At 45.0% G+C, this 17,174-nt stretch overlaps 1 protein-coding gene across 1 annotated transcript in view; it reads left to right on the top strand.

Moving 5' to 3' along the window:
- APBB2 (amyloid beta precursor protein binding family B member 2) overlaps window positions 1-17,174 on the top strand; it is a 142,118-nt gene that overhangs the window by 54,952 nt on the left and 69,992 nt on the right. The window contains exon 4 of the mRNA XM_040966332.1: window positions 15,758-15,963. Within this exon, the coding sequence (XP_040822266.1) occupies window positions 15,758-15,963 (206 nt within the window). The remainder of the gene's footprint in view (window positions 1-15,757; window positions 15,964-17,174) is intronic.

Below are 17,174 nucleotides of genomic sequence, written 5' to 3'. Positions count from 1 at the left end.
TACTACAACCATAATGCATTTCAGTGTGGCTCTAAGATTTAGGGGGAAATAGGTGATAAAGGAGGGAATAGATGGTGACTCCAAGGGCAGAACTGGAAAGCTTTCAAAAGGTCCAAGGGGAAGAGGGAGACTGAGCAGACCCTCCAAGAGACAGGGAAGCCTTCCAGAGTTGGCAGTAGGAGGTTTTGTTAGCACATCCAGGCCTGAGTCAAGGGCTGAGTCTCAAGGGAAGGCCCCAGAACCCAGGCAGAGCTGAGAGGGAGCCTGCGAGTGGCCTCAGGGTAGTTCCAGCCAGCCCATGCAGGAGCAGAGCTGGTGTGGCGATATGGATGCCCTGTGCTCATCTCCCACCCTCCCATCACCTGCAGAACCTTCGGTGGCCAAACATATGGTTGATATCTGTAGAGGTTAGCTCCTCAGGACACACAGCAGGTGGGAAGGAGGGAGAGCTTGAGGGTATAGCAGGTGTTTGGGATAAAGCGGTATGTGAGGAGTCTGCTGACAGCCAGGTATGTACCACTAGTTCTTGTAAATCCGTGTGGATGTGGATCTAGGCTGCCCACAGATGTTTACCCTGGAGGCCGAGATTCAAAGCTGTGCAGTTCATTGAACAAATTCTTAGTAAGCCCTCACTGTAGTGCCAGATCCTAGACAGACCCTAGAGATGAACCTTGGGCCAAATTGACTGTCCCTGCTCTCATAGTACCAAGAATCTATTGAGCACCAGCCAGGTTAGACAGGGCTAAAAACTCCCATGGGACTCGTCTCATAATACACAACTGGAAATTACTATCCAGATGTCCTCTTCCCTGTGGGCTGGCTGTAAGATCACAAGGCCAGAGCTGCACAATGGCTCAACTGCTAATCTTCCATCTGCAAGCGCCAGTACCTCTTATGGGCGCCAGTTTGTGTCCCAGCTGCTCCACTTCCCATCCTGCTCCCTACCTGTGGCCTGGGAAAGGAACAGATGATGGTGCAAAGCCTTGGGACCTTGCACCTGTGTGGGAGACCTGGAAGAAGCTCCTGGCTCTTGCCTTTGGATTGGTTCAGCTCTGGCAATTGCAGCTGTTTGGGGGTGTGAGCCAGCAGGTAGAAGACTTTTCCCTCTCTGTCTCTCCTGCTCTCTATGAAATCTGCCTTTCCAATAAAAATAAATAAATCTTTAAAAAAAAAAATAAAGATCATGAGGCCAGAGATGAATCACCTGGGTTTATTGGTGATTTTCTACTTCTGGCCTTATACGTGGAGGGTGTTCACTTAAAGAATTGATGGTTGAGTGTTTAAAGACCTTGTGTTTACCCTTCATGTGTTTTTGAAAATTATTGGCTGGCTTAAAGCACATAGGTTTGACAAATACATTAGGGATATTGCTGTTTTTAAGTTTGGTTTGGATTCATCCTTTACAAAAGTAAGCATGTTAAAGCAAAATAGTGTGCCATTCATCTAAGCTGGGCTTTGATTTTGAGTTGTGTTTTTGCTGAGAATCCTTTTAGTCAGTTTTAGAGGTGAAAACTGAATGTTGTATTTCTGTTTTCTTTAGTCACTGTTCTTGTAAAATGGCTAGCCCATAGACCTACACACTAAAGGCAAATTAAAATTTAAATTTAATCATGAAAAGGTCCATTATGTGCCGTAGCCTCTGTACTTTCAAGTCGGTGGTTTGAATCTTGACCAAGAAGGTATATCTTTATTCTAATAAATAAGTAGAGAATTTGGTCTTTATACCTGCCAGTGGTGTAGGATGCCTTTTCAGCTTAAAAGCATGAGAGGAAATTATTGATTAAAAATTAATGAAGAATCCTATGAGAATACAGGTTTAAAAAGTCACTAGTCTGTTTTCCCAGTAAGTATTTTGAATTTTAAGATTGAAATGTTTCCTTCCTGCTGGAGTTTTGAATCTGATCAGGAAGAGCTGTGTTAATAGTTTTCCTGTGATTGGGTTTTGCTGGAGTTTATCATTCGTCTGTAGACCTATAGCGAGCCATAAAAAGGCTATGCTTCATAGCCTTGATGTAGGAATTCTCACAAGCCTTAGCTGGAAGGTTCACCCATGCTAGGAATTTCTGAGAAGTATGCGTGGGCAAAATTGCTTCCCCTCTGAGATATGAACTGTAAAGAAACAGCACCGTCAGAAGGACCTGCTGAGTTGCAGGACCTCGGAGAATTCTTAGAAGCCTTAGGGGTACATGTGTGTGCTCTTTGTAATGGCGAAAGCTCCCCAGTGTGTGGCGAGGGACAGGGCTTTGTATGTGCTGGTGATGGTTTGCCTGGCATTTAGGGGTTTCCCTAGACGTGGGACTTTCCGTGCTAGATCTGGCTGACTCCCAGGAAGCCAGCACTGTGCGTCACCCTGCCCTACCCTAGTGCCCTGCTCGGTGCAGGTCTTCTGCATGCCTGGTCCCCGGTCTGTGTGACAACCACAGACACTCCCGTGTGTCTCCAGTTGCCCCCAGCAGTAGATACTCCTTGGTGAGAACCACCACGTCTAGCCTGTCGTGTTCGAGCATTCTGATCCCATTGCCAAGACCACTGCTGAATTAGGGTTGATGTGGCAGATTATGTTCAGTTTTAAACAAACAGAAACCCAAATGTTAATTGAAGTTGCCGTGTGGAGGATGGACGGTGAGGACATTAATTCCACCTATAAACTCATATAGTCAAGTGCTCAGCCATTTGTGGCTCTTCTTCATAAGTAATTACCGGTTGTTACAAAAATCATTGAATTAATGTGTAGAGTCATGCCAGGGTGCCTGAGATGTAAGTAGTTAGGGAGGGCAAGAGAGCTAAGAGACCTCTCTTCAAGACTAGGTGTCTGTCCCACTTCTCTCTTCCAACTCCCTGGAATTGAAAAATCAGTTGTAAATGAGAATGTGTCCTCTAGAAGGGATGAGAAGAAGATGGCAGCCTCTGAGTTGGGCAGGTGTCAAACCAGGAAATGTTAGGAAAACATCCCTGTTTATAAGCTGATGTATTAGACTTGGATGTGTTAATATTTTATGTAAAAAATATCGATGCTAAGCACAATCTTATTGATTTGGGAGGGGATAAAGAAACAGCATGACTCTCTTACGGTTTCAAAGAAGCCAGGCTGAATAACCTTGGGTTAAGACATTTTCCCTCTATGTTACAACATTTGCCAATGTATTCTGTATTTCACCTGATTGACCCTCGTTCTGTTCCTTTAAACACCAGCTTGTTCACAGAGATACAGCTGGAAGGCATGTTGTCATGACAACAGCTCCACGCTGGGTGGAAGGATTCTCTGAAATGGCCAGTGACAGGTTTTTAATCACTGATTTACATTGGTAGCAAAATTAAGCAGGGATGTAGAATTTACAATTATATGTTTGGGGGGGGGGTTCCATTTCCTTCTTAGATTTTTTTGTTTGTTTGTTTCAAAGCTAGAATGACAGAGACAGACACAGACAGATTTTCCATGTGCTGGTTGCTGATTTCCCAAACGCCTGCAACAGCTGGGACTGGGCCACACCAAAGCAAGGATAGTGGAACTTAACCTGGGTCTCCCAGGTAAGGACCCAGCCAGTTGAGCCCTCACCTGCTGCCTCCCGAGCGCTGTGGTAAGGGATGCTGCACAAGTCTTAGTCACTGCGCAAAATGACCACGCCTGGATTTTCTTTTCTATTGTTGACATTGCCGTTTTGAATGTGTGTTGTGACTATAGAATTTTCACACAACTGCACACAACTCCATCTCATCTGTTCCAAAAGCCTGTGATCAGTCATACTCGTCTCTACCCATAGGGGTTCCCTTGCTCAGAGCTGCTGGGAGCATTTTGTGGCTCTTGTCCTCAGTTCTGGGTTCGTGAAGGCAGGATACAGAGCCCTGTGAAAAATAGCTCCCGCTTCCTTCCTTTCTCACTGGTGTTCCTGATGAATCTCATGCAGATGTGACCCCTGACACCAAGGCTCAGGAGCTGAGGGACACGAGAGCATCATCCAGAAAACTACAACACTGAGGAGAAAAATTGCCCTGAATCATCTCTCTCTCTCTCTCTCTCTCTCTCTCTCTCTCTTTTTTTTTTTTTTTTTTACTTATTTAAAAAGGAGCATTTCAGGGAGAGAAGAGAGACAGAGAGATCTTCCAATGGCTTCTGTCAGATTCACTCTGCAAATGGCCGCAACATTTCAGGCTGAGCTGGTCCAAAGCTGGGAGCCTGGACCTTCTTTTGTGGGCAGCAGAGGCTCAAGCACTTGCACCTTTTTTTTTTTTCCAAGGTGCATTAGCAGGGAGCTAGATCAGAAGTAGAAAAACCATGACTTGAGCCGGGGTCTAAATGTGATGCCAGCACCACAGGTGGCCATTTTATTTGCTACACCGTAGCGCTGGTAAGATTGGAGTGCAAGGAGGAATGAGTTGCTTTTAGAAATGATTAATCAAGAGGAACTTGGTGACAGAAGTGTCCATGGAAAGATGTGAAGAGGTTTTCCTGGGAAGTGAAGAAGCCAAGAGGACCTGCAGAGTCAGAGGACCAGGGCAGAACTATCTTCCGTGTTGTGAGACTATGTATCTGCTTATGGGTATGAGATTATATGAGGCCCAAGTAAGATGGCAAAGGGAGGGAAAAACATTGAAGACATGGATGCAGTGCCCTGGTAAATGAAGCCATTTCGTTCCATAGAGGAAAGGAGACAAGAATTGGTTGAAGTGCATCTTCTCTGAGAAGCAGCACACTGTTGCTTAATACTGTTAGGGGGAGCAAGAGTGTCAAACAGTAAGCAATCACAAAGCCGGTTTGTCAAAGCTGGGTGTGGCTCTTGAGAGCCTGGGCTGCCTATCCTTCATAGGGGGTGGTGGCAAGTGTTGCAGCCCCCTGAGACTATGTGATGACTGGCCCACTGCTGTGAGCCCTGGGGCCAGCAATCAGTTACCTTTCTGTAGAGCAGCAAGATCATGCTGAGCTGGAAGAGCTCTCTGGAAATGAATCACCTTCAGGATGCTGAGGAAGAAGTTTCTTGCATGTGGCTGATACATGGACGAATGTTCCTGCGGATTCCACCCCAATGTTTTTGGAATATGAAAGCAGGGATTGTTAGAGGCCCTTCCAGGTTTTCCCAGGCTAACTCAAGGAAGTGAAGTGTCGGCTCTGTTCCTCCCCAGACGTCTCAGTCTCTCTCCCTTCTAGAAACATTTCCGATTCATTTGGTAGACTCCTGTTGACTATCAGTTTGGTCCCAAGCCTTGTGTGCTCGGTACAGGGATGAAGTGTTCAAGAGGGACATCGAGGTCTTTACTAGGTGGCAGTTGGTCCGTAGAGAAGAGTGTGAAGAGAATAGTTCACATATGGCAGAGAGAAGGAGCGAGACTGGTGTCACTGCCTCACCTCTCCTTTGTTAATGGCAGCATCACTTTGTTTATAAATGCACCTCCTAGTGGTGGGTGCTGGAATCACACATTTGTGCATCTATATCAATTACGTGTTAGGGTTTTTTCCCAACTTAAATCAAAGTTTCATTAGATTTTAGAGAAGAAATGTTCTTTTAACCTAGCTTCAAAGACTGAAGTTCAGCGTTTGTTTTTAAGATCTATGGTTTTTCGAGAGAAGTTGTATAATGGAAGCAGTGGAAGATCATTAATTGCTTCTTCCTAACAGTTCCTCACCTAGAATTTAAAATTTTACTTCTGAATCACTTTTGTATCTTTTCACTGAGAACCTCCAATTTGAGGCTCCAAACATTTTTATTAAAAAAAAAATTCCCTCTTTAATCCCAAGCTCATGGAAAGCTTCTTGAACTATTACTATTAGAAGTATAACATAACCCCATATAACAGATTAAATAGTCTAATAACCACATTAAAATAAGTAAAAGGAATAGGTAGAACTTACTTTTAATTAATGTAATATATCTATAAATCTCAGTGAGACATATAGATCATAGAAAACTAGTAATGAGATGTTTCACAGTCCCACTGTTGTGCTCAGTTTTCTAAATCCGGTCTTTGTGTTGGTGGCACATCTTGCTTTGTGCCAGCCACAGGTCACGTGAACAGTAGCGCCTTGGCGCTAAGGACAGCTCGGGAACTTAAGAGTTTTCAGAAGCCCGAGTTCTTCCAGTAGCTAAATAATGTCTGTAACTTCGCTAATTTTTTTTATTAGAATTATATTGATCGGGAATTATGCAAATGTAGAAAAGTAGGTTTGTTTTAGACCTCCATTTCAGCTTTTTTTTTTCCTGAGGAGCCACTGACTGAGGTACGTACATTCCTCAGATAGACCCAGTGACTGCGTGGCAGGTGGAGCTTTCTTAGCATGACCAGCTGAAATCTGGGCCAAGTGCAAATCGTTGCAGCCTGAACTCACACTTAGAACGTTGTCGTCCTGGCTGTATTGGCAGAATATACCCATGGAGACAGAGGAGTTGAGGATTAAAAACGGTATCCACCCCTAAAGAAAAGAAAACATGGAAAATTTGCAGTGAACGTGCATTTAGCTTTTAAAAGTCATCTGCAAGGGAATGCAAACTAATAGCTCCTTCCTTCACTCAGTTCCTTTGGAGCCCCGGCTCCCTGGGGGGGCACTTCCGCGTGTGCTGTTTTCCAAAGGGGGGCACATGCTTTCAACTCACTCCTCAAAGCACATCTGCAAACAGGAAGACACACAGTGTTTGCTTTCTTGGAGGAAGGAAACGCCAGCCACTGTGTAGGAGGAAGGTCTCCATCTCGTCCCGCACTTAGTCCCTTCTGATGTCTGCCTGCTAGTCTACAACAAGGAGGACTTTGATACAGCATCTCATTCATTCACATCCAAACAATTTTCCCCTCTACCCACTTGTGAGATGTGAGAATCATTTGTGTGTAAGGAGCAGAGGCCTTTGCTGGATAGTAATTTTCTTACGTAGGAAATGTAATCAAGATTGTTGAGAAAGAAGATGCTTAGAACATTCTAGAATTCAAGGACAAGTGGTTGAACATTTACAAGTGGAACTTAAAATGCATCCGGGAAGGTAAAAATGGAGTGAACCCTGAAAAGCAACAACAACAACAAAAATCTTTAATGAGTCAGTCTTGTTATAAGTCAGAGGGTTTGGTTTTGAGATTGGGGGCAGGAATTTGGAGTCCTTTCCAGAGACCCTCCAGAGAAGAAACCTCTAGTGGTTTAAAAGTATTCTTCATGTGGGGAAATAATTTTACATATTAACTGGAATTCAAAGTCCAGTGGGGTCAACTGGTACATTTATGGAATGACAAAATGATAGTGGTTCTAGTGCCTGATTTTTAAAAACATATTTATTGTGTTTCTTTGATAAACAGAGAATGAAAGGTTCCCATTTGCATGGTTCAGTCCCCTCCCCCCCGCCAAATACCCACAGTGACTGATGCTGGGCCAGGTGAAGCCAGGAGCTCACTCGGAGTCTCCTACTTGTACCTTCACCTGCAGGAGCCCACTTGAACCTCACCTGCTACCTGGCATGCACTTTGGCAGGGAGCTGGTTGAAAAGAGCAGCTGGGACTTAGATCCAGGCACTCTCATATGGCATACTGGCATTTTAATCCCTGAACCAAATGCACCCTCATCCCTTGAGTTACTTCTTGGGTGCCACAACAGATTCCACAGGCAGGTGCTTCGTAGTGGGTGTCCCCTCCCATTCGTCATCTTCCTCTTCTCTTGTCTTCCTTTGCTTTTCTCTTTTCCATGGTAAGTGTAATCCGGGTAGTCACTGTAGTTTCTGAGGCTGAGAGAGGAGAGCCAGTGGTCGCTCCCAACTATATTCACTTACATTCAGAATGCTGAGAACTGCATGTCTGTAACAGACGAGGCATGTTTGTGAGTGGTGACCCATTACAGTCAAAAGGGATGCCATCTGCTCTTTGCTTTAGAGAACTTGGATCAACTTGAGAGTGTCTGTGTGAGACCTGTGGATTACTTCCGATTTACCCACTCAGTGATTCCCCATCTGAATCTTCACAGAAAAGCAGTTGCTTCTAAACTTTGAGTGCTAATCCATGAGGAGTTTTCAAAATGTTCATGACAAATGCATGTGTTGAGGAAAACCGTGTGGATTGAAGAATTTGCACCAAAAATAAATGTATCCTGTAATTCCAGTTTCCTGTGAACTTTCTGAAGCACTCTCATACTGTTGGGGGGTTGGAGAATAACTGTGGCATTTCCTTGTCCTTGCCTGGAATTCTTGGCTCCATCGCCCCATATTGTCTTAACGTAGATTCTATTTTGAGGAGTGTAAATAAATGACAACTTTCTCTACATTTATCACCGGCAGATGGGATCCACAAATTCCCTGGCTTCCTTCCTGTTGATGGCCCCAGTGTCTTTGACTGTTTCCTTGCTGGAAACGAGAAGCCAAGCTGTCCCACAGGTGCATTGCCGCTGATTGGCATTGCCGCTCATTTCCTCCCGGGAGGCTGTGTTTTTCTCTGCTAACCCGAGTTTGAAGGGGCTTGGAGAGGTGGATGGAGTAGATCAAGGAATTAAAGGCTTCAAATAAAATGAACGACCGTGTGTTGCTTGCAATCATTTGAATCCTGTGGATACTGCTGAAACTTTTTAAAACTCTAGACCCAGCAGGTGGCTGCATTTGCTATTTCTGACATAGTTATTCATGTTTTAGAAAGAACAGTGAGCAAAATGGGAATCAGGACTTAACCCTGCTCTTTGGATACCTAGATTTGGGTCTGAGTAGATGAGTGCAAGGCAGATTTATCAGAAGCAGTTTCCTTCCTTGAGTTCAGAATGTAGATGAATGGATTCTGGTCAACCACTGGAAATGTCAGAGCCTAAAGTGTTAGTGAGGTGCAGACATTTGGCCTGCTGGTTCAGATGCCAGTTAGGGCACACTGTTCAGGATTCTTAATTCCAGGTTCCTGCTAATGCACACCTTGGGAGGTAGTGAAGATGAATTGAGGGATGGGCCCTTGCCACCCACACAGGGAAACCCAGTCTGGATTTCTGTGCTAGGAAACATTTGGGCAATAAACCGGCAGATGGCAGTTTTTCCCTCTCTCTTTTTCTCTCTCTCTCTTTCTCCCCCTTAAATTATAAATAAGTGATGACAGCAACATAGAATGCTAGAATAGCAATCCACTGGTGATTCTGCCCCACAAGGACTTTTGAAACCAATGTCCTTTTGTTCTAATTCTCTACAGTCCCCCGGATATAGCTGTGTCCTCATGGTTCAGGTCACCCTTTCTGTTCTATCCAGCAGAAAAAAAAAAATGTGTGCCTGTCAACTGTTTTTTTAAGGAAGCTTCTTAGAAGCTGTTATACAGTCCTGGGATGAAACGCTTCTGTGTTTGTGGAATTAGCTGCATGGCCACACCTAGCCGCAAGGGGGGCCAGAAATATGCCCTTTATTCTGGTGACCATGTGTCCACTCATAAGTTTACCATGTGTAAGATTCGAGTAGCTACTCACTTGCTGCAGGGACCATGCTAACGAGACACCAAACAACGGGCTTCTCATAGACCAAAGGAAGCAAAGTGGTTTGTTCAAGTAGCCATTACTCTTTAAAAAGCCTTCACAGTTAACCACCTGTCATACAACATGATCCAGTGTCGAACAAGATTGCCCAGTAAAACTATACAGATGTGACATGAAGCCATTAATATCAGTTACTGTTTTTCCCTCCCCAGGACTTTTCCCACTTACTAACTTTATCTCAGGGCAGTAAGAAAAAGTATCTTTTTTCATGAGCTTTTGAGGTTAGGTAGTGAACATTTTCTAAATTTTTAATTAAGAAATTTGTATTCAAATGACTATGTTATGTTCTTTAGAAGTTGAAACACATATTTTTATTGGAGCTGCTTTAATTTTCTTTTTAATGTAAGGAGAGGTGGGTGTTGCTGTGGGGGTATAGCAGGTCCACATCCTGACTGCTCCACTTCCTATCCAGCTCCCTTGCCAATGTGCCTGGGAAGCAGTGGAAGATGGCTCAGGTGCTTGGAGACCCAGAGGAAGCATCTGATTTCTGGCTTCAGTTTGGCCTAACACTGGCCATTGTGGCCATTTGGGGAGTGAACCAGCAAATGGAAGATATTTCTCTCTGCATCTCTCTCTGTAACTCCACCTTTCAGATAACTAAATAAAGCTTTAAAAAAAAAGAAAGAAAAGAAAAAAGAATTGGCAGAGAGTAAATATCTCAGAGAAATAGAGGAATAATTTTCCTAAAAATCTTCTACTCTCATCCCATTAACAGTTAATTTCACAAGGGGCCCACATTATGTCACAATGAATACTCATATCCCATCTGAGTACTGGTTTGAGCTCTGGCTGCTCCAATCCAGCTCCCTACTAATGCTTCTGGAAAAGCAACAGAAATGACCCAAGTGTTTAGGTCCCTGGCACTTGCCAGAGTCCAGCTCCAGCTGAGTTCAGAACTCGCGAAGGGTGCATGGATGAGGCACAAAGAAGAAAGACGGACCACTAGGATTTCATCATCATAATGGACAATGCGGGAAAGCTGTCCGCTTTATTTATACAGAATCAGTCAAACTCTGGCTCAGACTTTTTATGTCATGGTCAAGTGGGTGTTTCTAAAGATAACTCTGTCATTTGTTTCACCTAAGGCTAGGATGTTATCCACCTGGCGCCATGGCTAGGAAAGTTCTCAATAGATGGTGCATATCAATCAGTAACACATTCCTACCACAATTCTCATTCTACAGCTTGGTCTTGAGACAGTCAAGGAAGGAAGAACTTCACAGGAGGAACCTAAAAGATCAAAGAAAGAGGGAAAGAATAGATTCCCACTACACCTGAAGACAGAACACCCTTGATTAGCATAGGATCAGAAGGGGGAGTTAGCACCCTTGATTAGCATATGGTCAATGGGGGAGGGAAAACCCTAAGCCCTTTGGCTAAAACAGTAATCAGCAACATCAACTTCCAAGCTCACATCAGTAGTAAACATTAACTCCACAGAGGCAGACAATGCCTAAATAGATTACAGAAATCTCAATAGGATTGTCCAGTGTCCATGCAAAGGGAGGTGGAGATATCTGGGCCCTGCCACACAGCGGGAAGTTCCTTGCAGCCCTGCCTTCAATGGAACAATACTCTTCACACCTTCCTGTCTTCCACACCCATCACAGGGACCCCAGCAGCCACTCATTTGGGAGACCAGGATGAGGCTCCTGGCTCCTGGCTTTAGCCAGGCTCCACCCTGACCTTTGTGGCCCTAGGGGCGATGGTAGGATCCTGCATCTTGTATCTGACTGCTTGGGTTCAGTTGAAGCTCTGGCTCCTGCTTCCTACTCATGTAGATCCTTGGAGGCAGCAGGTGATGGCCGCATTTGGAATCTTGCTACATGGAAGACTCAGGTTTGACATCCTATCCCTCAGGATTAGCTGGTCCAGCCCTGCCAGTTACAGGCATTTGGGAAGTGAAGCGGCACCTTCACCTTGCCTGTTACTTACCATTGTTGAAATCTGATTCTTAAAATGAAAATACTGTCTCCTGTTCCTTTGTTGGAGGGTTGAAATAGTGAATGCATGCGCATTGGAGGCCCCAGAGTGCTGTAGAGGGACCTGCTCTCATTTTGACATCAGAAATTATGTCTACGCATTTCAGGCTGTGATGTGTAGTGGTGTGATGGTCCCACACTGACCTTGATTTTAAAGCACGTTGTTTACCTCAGTTGTTCATTAAATGTGCTGATCAAAAGCCAGATGTCTTTGACCACTATGCCCCCAAATTCTCAGTAATCCTCTTCTATTCTGTTATTTAGCATAATTGGAAGGTCAAGTCCTGGCATTGCCGCTATTTAAAATAATAACGACCTTGGAGTCAGCCAAGGCCATGGCTAGAACAGCTCCTGTCCAGAGGAAAACAGCTCCTAGAAAAGTAGATCGAAGATCTACCAAAATAATGGGAAAGAAAATTGACTCCATTTAGTATCCCTTCAAACCTGTCTCCCTTGAAAGAGTGTGGTGCCGGTAGTAATTCTATCAGCTTAATTGTATGGAAGCCAAAGAAAGGTTCGAGCTGTGCTTGTGTTTAGTGTCTCTCCTACAGCTCAGACTGAAGTGACTGTAAAGGGTAGGGACGGGCTGGCCTAGCAGGGAGCAGCAATGGACTTGTTACCTTCTGGCTAATTTCCATATCTACATAGATCTTTGTAGGATACTGAACTTAGCACCTGATTTGTTGATTTGCTGTTGAGCCTAAAGGATCCTGCCTGGTAAGAATGGCTTACATTGCTGCCATTCAATAGGGCACGGGAAGGGGACAGGCAGATAGCTGGAGGGACCTCCCCCCTAAGCAGAGCCCACCTGGCAGTTTTGCATAAAGATCTGTTATGACGTTCACTTTTTAAAATGAAGGAGAAATTAGTGAATGAGGGACCGTGCCCGCTCACACCCATTCTCCTTTTATTGTCGTGGTTAGACTTTTGGATTTGTGGGGATTTTTTTTTTTTTCCCAATGCTTCTTAGAGTGAAAACATGAATGTTCACTCCAATTTTACATTATAATCCTTAAACTTTGTAGGATGCAAGACCCTTACGCTTGAGGCTGCTGGTTAATGATAGTAAATCTTGAATCGTGCATGGTGAGCTGTGTACATACTAAAAGGAAGTAGTGTAGTTAGGTTGTGATTGCTATTATCTCAAGCCTTTGGTATCTCTCTTCATAACCAGTAGGAAGATATGTTGTGTGCTCAGGTATTTACAGTTGGACTTTATGATAATCATGAAAATCCTCTGTATCCCAGTCATATGGATAACTTCAGCTATGTACTCGTATGTGTGTGTGGACAAGTGGATGGACGATATTTACAATACAGGTTCTCCTTCCAGGTAATGTTTAGCAGCTTCTCCGTGTCCACCTGAGGGCGCTGTGTTTGATTTGATTGACTTGGAGTCTGTGATCCCAGACTCATAATTGCCTTTCTGTCTCTCTGGACATCAGATCACATCCTCTTTGCACACTTTCCCAAAGTGTGAGATGGAGCAACAACAGGCTAAAACGATGAATGTTTGCTATGTAAAGCACACAGAGGTGTTTTATTAGGCCTTCATTTCTGCTGATTTAAGAGGTGCTATTGACTCAAACCAATGGATTCTCGAGGGATAGATTATTTTCAGATTGTTATGTGAGTGTTCTCTGGTTTCCTTGACCTAAGTTAAAATGATCTTTCCCATTGGGGGTGGGGAGGGGGGAACAAAAACTAGTTGCTGCAAGTGGCCGGGAGAGTGAGCAAGAGAGAAAATTCCATCAGCTGCTGCACTCCCCAGATGCTCACAGTGGCTGAGACGAGCCAGGTTGCAACTTGGAATTAGGAGCCAGAAATGAAACAAGTGTAAAATGTGCCCGTTTGGGGCCCGGCGCAGTGGCACAGTGGTTAAGGTCCTCGCCTTGCACGCCCGGGATACCATATGGGCGCTGGTTCTATCCCGGGAGACCTGCTTCCCTTCCAACTCCCTGCCTTGCGCTCACTTGGGGAGTGAATCATCGGACGGAAGATCTTCCTCTCTGTCTCTCCTCTCTGTATGTCCGCCTTTCCAATAAGAAAATAATAATAAAAATAAATCTTTAAAAAAAATGTGCCTGTTTGCTTAAGGCCCACCTCCAATATTGTTACCACTTTAAAGACTTTTTAAGCATCTTCAAAGATATCTATTTTTCTCCTTTTTTTTTTTTTTTAGATTTTATCTAATATTTTTATTTGAAAGGCAGAGATACAGAGGAAAAAAGGAGAGACAGAGAGATATTCCATCTGCTGGTTCCCTCTTTAAATGGTTGCAATGGCTGAAGCTGGGAACCAGGAGCCTTTTCTTTTTGCTTACTTTCTTTCTTTTCTTTTCTTTTCTTTTTCCCTCCACGAGCCTCTTCTAAGTCTCCCATGTGGTTGCAGGGACCCAAGAACGTGGACCATCTTCTGCTGCTTTCCTGGCCATCAGCAGTGGAGCAGTCGGGGCTGTAACTAGCAGTCACGCCTTCCAGCTGCCTCTGCCCTCTGCAGAAGGAGAGGAAATTTCCAGCTTCTGCTAGATGCTCCTTTGTTTGGTCCCTGGGTCCCTGTCCGGGAGGCTTGGGACAGGGTGGTTGGAGACCACTAGCCATGCATGCCAGCCCTGCCCCTGGGGAGCTGGTTCCTGCCAGGAAGCCAGGGTGGAGCCAGGCCCTGGACTCCGGTCTCCCGGGGGTGGTTGGATGAGACTGGCTCTTGCTGCTCACAGACGGGCTCCTTGTTCTCACGCCAAGTGTTGCTCTTGGCCCAGGAGACTCCCAGCACAAGAGGGACTCTGTGGGGCTCCCAGCCTGGCTATTTTTGCTCTTTGACTTCAGACCTCACTTCCCTTTCCTTCTGAAAAGAATAAATAATACAAACAGCAAAGAGCAGCAGTTCCACTTGGGAGAGACACCTGTGGTCTTCAGCTCCCAGCGTTGACACAGTCCCTATTCCTGTCTGCACATCAGCCTTCAGCAACGGGCAGCAGTGACTGGAGATTAAGGGACAATGTAGGCCCAAGACCCTGCTTGGTGGAGGGTGGGAACCCAGCAGAAATGGTTCTTCTCTCTCTGAAAAGAAGACAGGACCAGGAAAGAAAACCCATGTTTGGTTAGAGTTGTTTGCAAAATTTTGGCTAAGATAGAACTACATAGTTGTACTTTCCCAGAGTTGGGGGGCGGTATGTTTGTATTCATAATTGGAGACCTGTGCAGTTTTGCCTGTGGCAGGTGAGAATGAGAGAAGTGAATGCCGGTTGTGTGAATACACCATTGTGCCTGCGGTCTTCGTTGGCCTCCCTGTGTGGTTGGTCTCTGCCTTTTGGGGCTGTAACAGCCTCAGTGATATTTGCATACAGCAAGGCCCACACGTGATCTCATCTGAAATGCCATGAACTCATCTGGCCTCTTGTGTGTGACCACACAGGACAGGTCCTGCTTCTTAGAGTATGATGATCCTCAGGGTTGGGGCTCACGCTGCCTACCTGTGCCGGTTCTTCCCTTCGACCTCCATCATTGTGAATTCCTTTTTCTGCTTGTTGTCTTCGATGTCTAACATGTTCATCCATGGCATGTCCAATTCAAAGGAGACCAAGAATAAAATGTTTGGAAGCAGGTTGCAATTCAGTAAACAGGTAAGATGCTGATGTAGGACAGCTGTGGCTGCGTTAATAAAATGCTGACCACCTCAGTGTTTAGAAGATTATCTTTTGGACCTTGTAAGTCTGTTCTCCGATGTGCCACTCCACCTTCCATACCTTTCACATGTTTCCATTACTGGCCTGTTTCAAGGGTCCATCTGGTCTCTTGTTGAATTCTGAAGCTTTTCCTGGATACTCTCCCAGGGAATGTTGGATGCAGTTTGGAATTCAAGAATATTGCAAAAGAGTGCCACTTTGTAGATATTTATGATCAAATGGGAAAAAGTCTTACAACGTGTGAAAGAATTTCACCTCCTACTTGAAAGCAGAGTTACAGTGACAGCTAATATACAATACCAGCCAGTCGACTTTATTAAATGACAAAGATTAGATTGTGTGTGATGTGACTGTTACTTGCATAGTCGCCTGTGCTTAGTGACACTTACCTTGTTCTTGGGTTCCTTGAAGCTGTAGGAAGACAGGGCAGTGAGCCTTGACGTCCGTATTCTTGGTGTGCACCTGTCTTTCTGTTCTTCCCTGGCTTCTTTCCGTATCAGTCCTTTTGTCTCTATCTCCATACGATGCTTTCAGGTCTGCTCATTTGGACTACAGATCCACCTGCCCATGGAGCTCACCTCACTATTTGTTCTCTTTTAATACAGTTTGCTTTTTTGTTTTTCCATTTCCCAGCAGATATATGGAGTGATCACTCATTTCACACCGACCCGGATTTGCCGCCTGGCTGGAAGAGAATCAACGACATCGCTGGAACCTACTATTGGCACATCCCCACGGGAACCACTCAGTGGGAGCGGCCTGTCGCCGTCCCAGCTGACGTCCAGGGCTCCAGGAAGGGGTCCCTTAGTTCTGTAACATCATCTCCCACCCCAGAGAATGAGGTAAAAGCCCAGTGCCTCCTTCCTGACTTAGTAGAGTGAGCATAACTTGTGATTTCTCCCTAGACTAGTTGCTTGTGCCCCAACAGGTCTTGGAGGTAAGTGGTTTTTGGTGGCCCTGCATGTTGTACTTGAAATCCCAGTAGTGCTTCCTCCTGATACACAGTGTTAATATCCATCTTCCAGGGGTGTTCTCATTTTTTAATGGCTTTGTGTGTCTTGAAACATTGTTCCAGGTAGAGAGAGCAAGGAGGGGGTACTGATTAACCAGAAGTGGTTAGGGCTCCCTGGGGCTCTGGGAAGTGGTGTTTTATTCTGCAGGTACCACTGCAGGGTGCTAGATACATAAAATATTTACAGGCGGGAGCCTGTCTCTGGGCCAACGATGCTCTAATTGCCCTCGGTTCCTTTGTGAGGTGTCTGCTAGACTGGCCCTTGAGAGTCCTTAAATGTATCATTTCTATTTAAAAAAAAAAATCTGTTTATATAGCAGAAGTGACATTATCTTAGAAAAAATTAGCAGAAATTTCTGCTTTCCCTGAAGAAGTCTGGATGTTTAAACAATGCACTGAGGCATTTAAAAATGCCACTGAGGTATTTCTGAAGACGTATTCCAGCAGTGACCATTTAAAATATATATATATGTGTGTGTGTGTGTATGTCTGTTATTTTTATCAGAAAGATGTATAGAGAGAAGGAGAGACAGAAAGATCTTCCATCCACTGGTTCATTCTCCAAGTGGCCGCAATGGCCAGAGCTGAACTGATCTGAAACCCAGAGATTCTTCCAGGTCTCCCATTCAGGTGCAAGGTCCCAAGGCTTTGGGCCACTCTTGACTGTTTCCCAGGGCACAAGCCAGGTAGCCACTAGGCTATCACGCCAGGCCCCAGCAGGGAACTTTTGTGGAGCCTGAAAACAAGATCATCACGAGGATGACAACTGAAGAGGCCATGATGCTGGTTGACACTTGGCCCTGCTCATCGGGCACAGGCTTAGCACCTTCTGAAGCCACGAGTTAGCACTACCCACCCCTGGGTGATTCTGGTAGCTTTTTATGGAAGTGTAATGCCCTACACCCTGCCCAGTTTCCATTCTGCTCTCTGCTCATTTAGCGTCAGAGATTCTGCGAATGAAGATGAACCAACACAGCCCCAGCCCTCTAGGAGCCTGGCATGAGTGCAATTCCTCCTCTCTATGCCACAGGGTGGGGTCCT

Source organism: Ochotona curzoniae, unplaced genomic scaffold (genome assembly GCF_017591425.1).
Source record: "Ochotona curzoniae isolate NIBS_2020 unplaced genomic scaffold, NIBS_Ocur_1.0 scaffold_4505, whole genome shotgun sequence".
NCBI classification, from domain to species: domain Eukaryota; kingdom Metazoa; phylum Chordata; class Mammalia; order Lagomorpha; family Ochotonidae; genus Ochotona; species Ochotona curzoniae.
The sequence above is the reverse complement of the archived record's forward strand: the minus strand, read 5'-3'. Positions and strand labels throughout refer to the sequence as shown.